Source organism: Lucilia cuprina, chromosome 2, assembly GCF_022045245.1.
Source record: "Lucilia cuprina isolate Lc7/37 chromosome 2, ASM2204524v1, whole genome shotgun sequence".
In the NCBI taxonomy this organism is placed as follows: Eukaryota; Metazoa; Arthropoda; class Insecta; order Diptera; family Calliphoridae; genus Lucilia; species Lucilia cuprina.
In genome coordinates this window covers 34,072,804-34,075,639 of record NC_060950.1, presented here as the reverse complement: position 1 = coordinate 34,075,639, position 2,836 = coordinate 34,072,804, and the positions used below count along the sequence as shown (strand labels likewise).

The 2,836-nt window shown below is 30.0% G+C and overlaps 1 protein-coding gene across 1 annotated transcript; it reads left to right on the top strand.

Moving 5' to 3' along the window:
* The first annotated feature begins 746 nt into the window (after positions 1–746).
* On the top strand, positions 747–1,186 carry LOC111686213. Its single transcript, XM_046954838.1, has 3 exons — positions 747–933; positions 987–1,108; positions 1,166–1,186. The coding sequence occupies exons 1-3, from the start codon at positions 756–758 to the stop codon at positions 1,184–1,186; spliced, it is 321 nt and encodes a 106-aa protein (XP_046810794.1). The 5' UTR covers positions 747–755.
* Positions 1,187–2,836: the final 1,650 nt, after the last annotated feature.

Here is a 2,836-nt window from a genome sequence, read left to right as displayed (position 1 = left end):
CGTCTGTCTGTCTGCCTACACAGAGGGAAAAAAGACGTTGGAAAACTATACACGCTTGTTATCAAATTGAAACAAAAATGTTTATAATTTTTCATTAACATCCGTTGTCAAACTATGTACGAATAGCTGTCGAATAAACAACAAAAATGTAAACAATACAAGATGTTGTCAGGTCAACAACGGAAAAATAAATAATACACGACGATATAAAATTATAAACTCAGTTCAATATATAACTGAAAAAATTTAAAATTATTTTCATACTATTTATTTATTATTTTATTTGAAAATGAAATTGGCAAGAATTTAAACTGATTATAAATAACATTTTTAAGAATTTTTTTTAAAGTTATTTTTCACAGGTTTTAATTTTTCCAATCCCCATGATGCTAAATCAAAAATCTTTTCAATTAACAACCGACACGAACTCATCTTTAGCCATAAAAGTACTAATTTTGCCCATTTTATGAAAATCTTTTAGTTGTCATTGACTAACAAACAAAAAAATCTCTGTAATATGTCCATTAGTTAGTATTAGTATTAAATAAAAGCTCCATAAAAATTAAATCGTTATAATTAACAAGTTTAAATGTCCGATTATAATATTTAAAAATTCAGCCGCTATTTTCCTCGGCGGCTATGTGCTGCTATTATGAGTCGGCGGTGGCTATTGATCGGCGTTCATATGATCGACTTCGTACTATTTATTGCAATTAAAAGTTGAGTTTTAGCGCGTGCATAAAAAAAATCGTAAAATGGCAAATAAACAAAATTTAATTAATTATACCGAAGAATTAATAGATGTGATTGATATGCAAGATTCTTGCATTATCAATTCAGTGGAAGTGGACAGTGAAAATTTTAATGATGAAATTGATCTTCAACAATTTCTTCAAACCATAAATATGGAGTCCCTGTTCGAAACATTGAAAGGTAATATTTTAAAATTAAAAAAAAAAAATATTCAACTTTTTATTTCATTTAAGCTGCCAATGTCACATACAGGAGTTTGCCGTATATAACAAACGCGGACCTAACAGAAGCTATTCCACATTTAGGGCTACGTGCGGAATTCCGTAGCAAACTAGTTACATGGAGAAAAACTGAGGTGAGTAAAGGAGTTTAATTTTACAAATATTTATTATAATTCCAAATATTTCATCAGCTAGGAGTTGAGATAGTCTAGTCTATAGTCTAACATATAGTCTAGTCTATAGTCTAGTCTATAGTCTAGTCTATAGTTTAGTCTATAGTCTAGTCTATAGTCTAGTCTATTGTCTAGTCTATAGTCTAGTCTATAGTCTAGTCTTTAGTCTAGTCTATAGTCTAGTCTATAGTCTAGTCTATAGTCTAATATATAGTCTAGTCTATAGTCTAGTCTATAGTCTAGTCTATAGTCTAGTCTATAGTCTAGTATATAGTCTAGTCTATAGTCTAGTCTATAGTCTAGTCTATAGTCTAGTCTATAGTCTAGTCTATAGTCTAGTCTATAGTCTAGTCTATAGTCTAGTCTATTGTCTAGTCTATAGTCTAGTCTATAGTCTAGTCTATAGTCTAGTCTATAGTCTAGTCTATAGTCTATTCTATAGTCTAGTCTATAGTCTAGTCTATAGTCTAGTCTATAGTCTAGTCTATTTATATTAAACCAATCACAGATTTTATAATTCTTCCATTTCATTTATATTCCTTAAATAATGCAAAAACTTATTTTAGAATGAAATATGTATAACATTTTAATAAAAAAATAATAAAATATATATCAAAATTGTTTCTATACTCATGGGTTTCAGAATGGGGTATCTTATTGTAGTGATAACGATGTGTTATCAAATGACAACGATGCGTTGTATAAATCACAACGAAGCGTTGTCAAAAAAACAACAATGCGTTGTCGCAATGACAACAATATGTTGTCGCAATGACAACAATGTGTTGTCGCAATGACAACAATATGTTGTCGCAATGACAACAATGTGTTGTCACAGTGACAACCATACGTTGTCGCAATGACAACGATACGTTGCAGTAATGCCAACGATACATTGCCGTAATGCCAACGGAGGTTATCAAAATTATAACAGGGTGTTATTTCAATTTTATACACATCCGTTTTCTAAATGTTAATAAACGTGGTAAGCTCACTTTTGACAACGGATTGTATCAATTTGGGCACTTTTTTATCACTTTTTTCCCTCTGTGTACTTGTCTGGTTAAAAATTATATTGTATAAATAAACCAAATTCACTGAAAATATTCACTGTTGCAGTTTGGTATTGAAAATCAGCAAAACCAGTGTACAACGTAAAAAGTTATGAGACAAAATTTCGGACTACCTCGAAAGAATTTCCCTTTTCCCTATTTCCTGAAGAGATTTCTTAGAAACTATCATTTATAAATTTTTTATACGCTATTATTTTTCTTAGCGATCATGTTCGAAATCCTAAAAACTTCTTCTTCACTTCTGAAAATCACTCAAACGGGCATTTTTCATTGATAAGTAGCTATCGAGATAAAATCCAACAAAAATATGTTATCTGGATCAATTACTCTACTGTTTATTGAAAATTAAAAAGTTAAATGTAACAACAACACCAAGATATATATATATATATATATATATTCATAAATTTGGCCAAAAGATTCACCGTTTTCCTGGACAGTTAGGAATTGAAAATTAGCAAGATCGGTTCACGTCGGGAAAAGTTATGAATCAAAATAACTCCAAAAAATTTACGATTTTTTTACACCTTATACTGTAATATTCACAAAAATTTTGCAACATAATTCCATGACAAACTCCACTTTTTGGTTTCGTCATTACAATTGGTCATAGCTC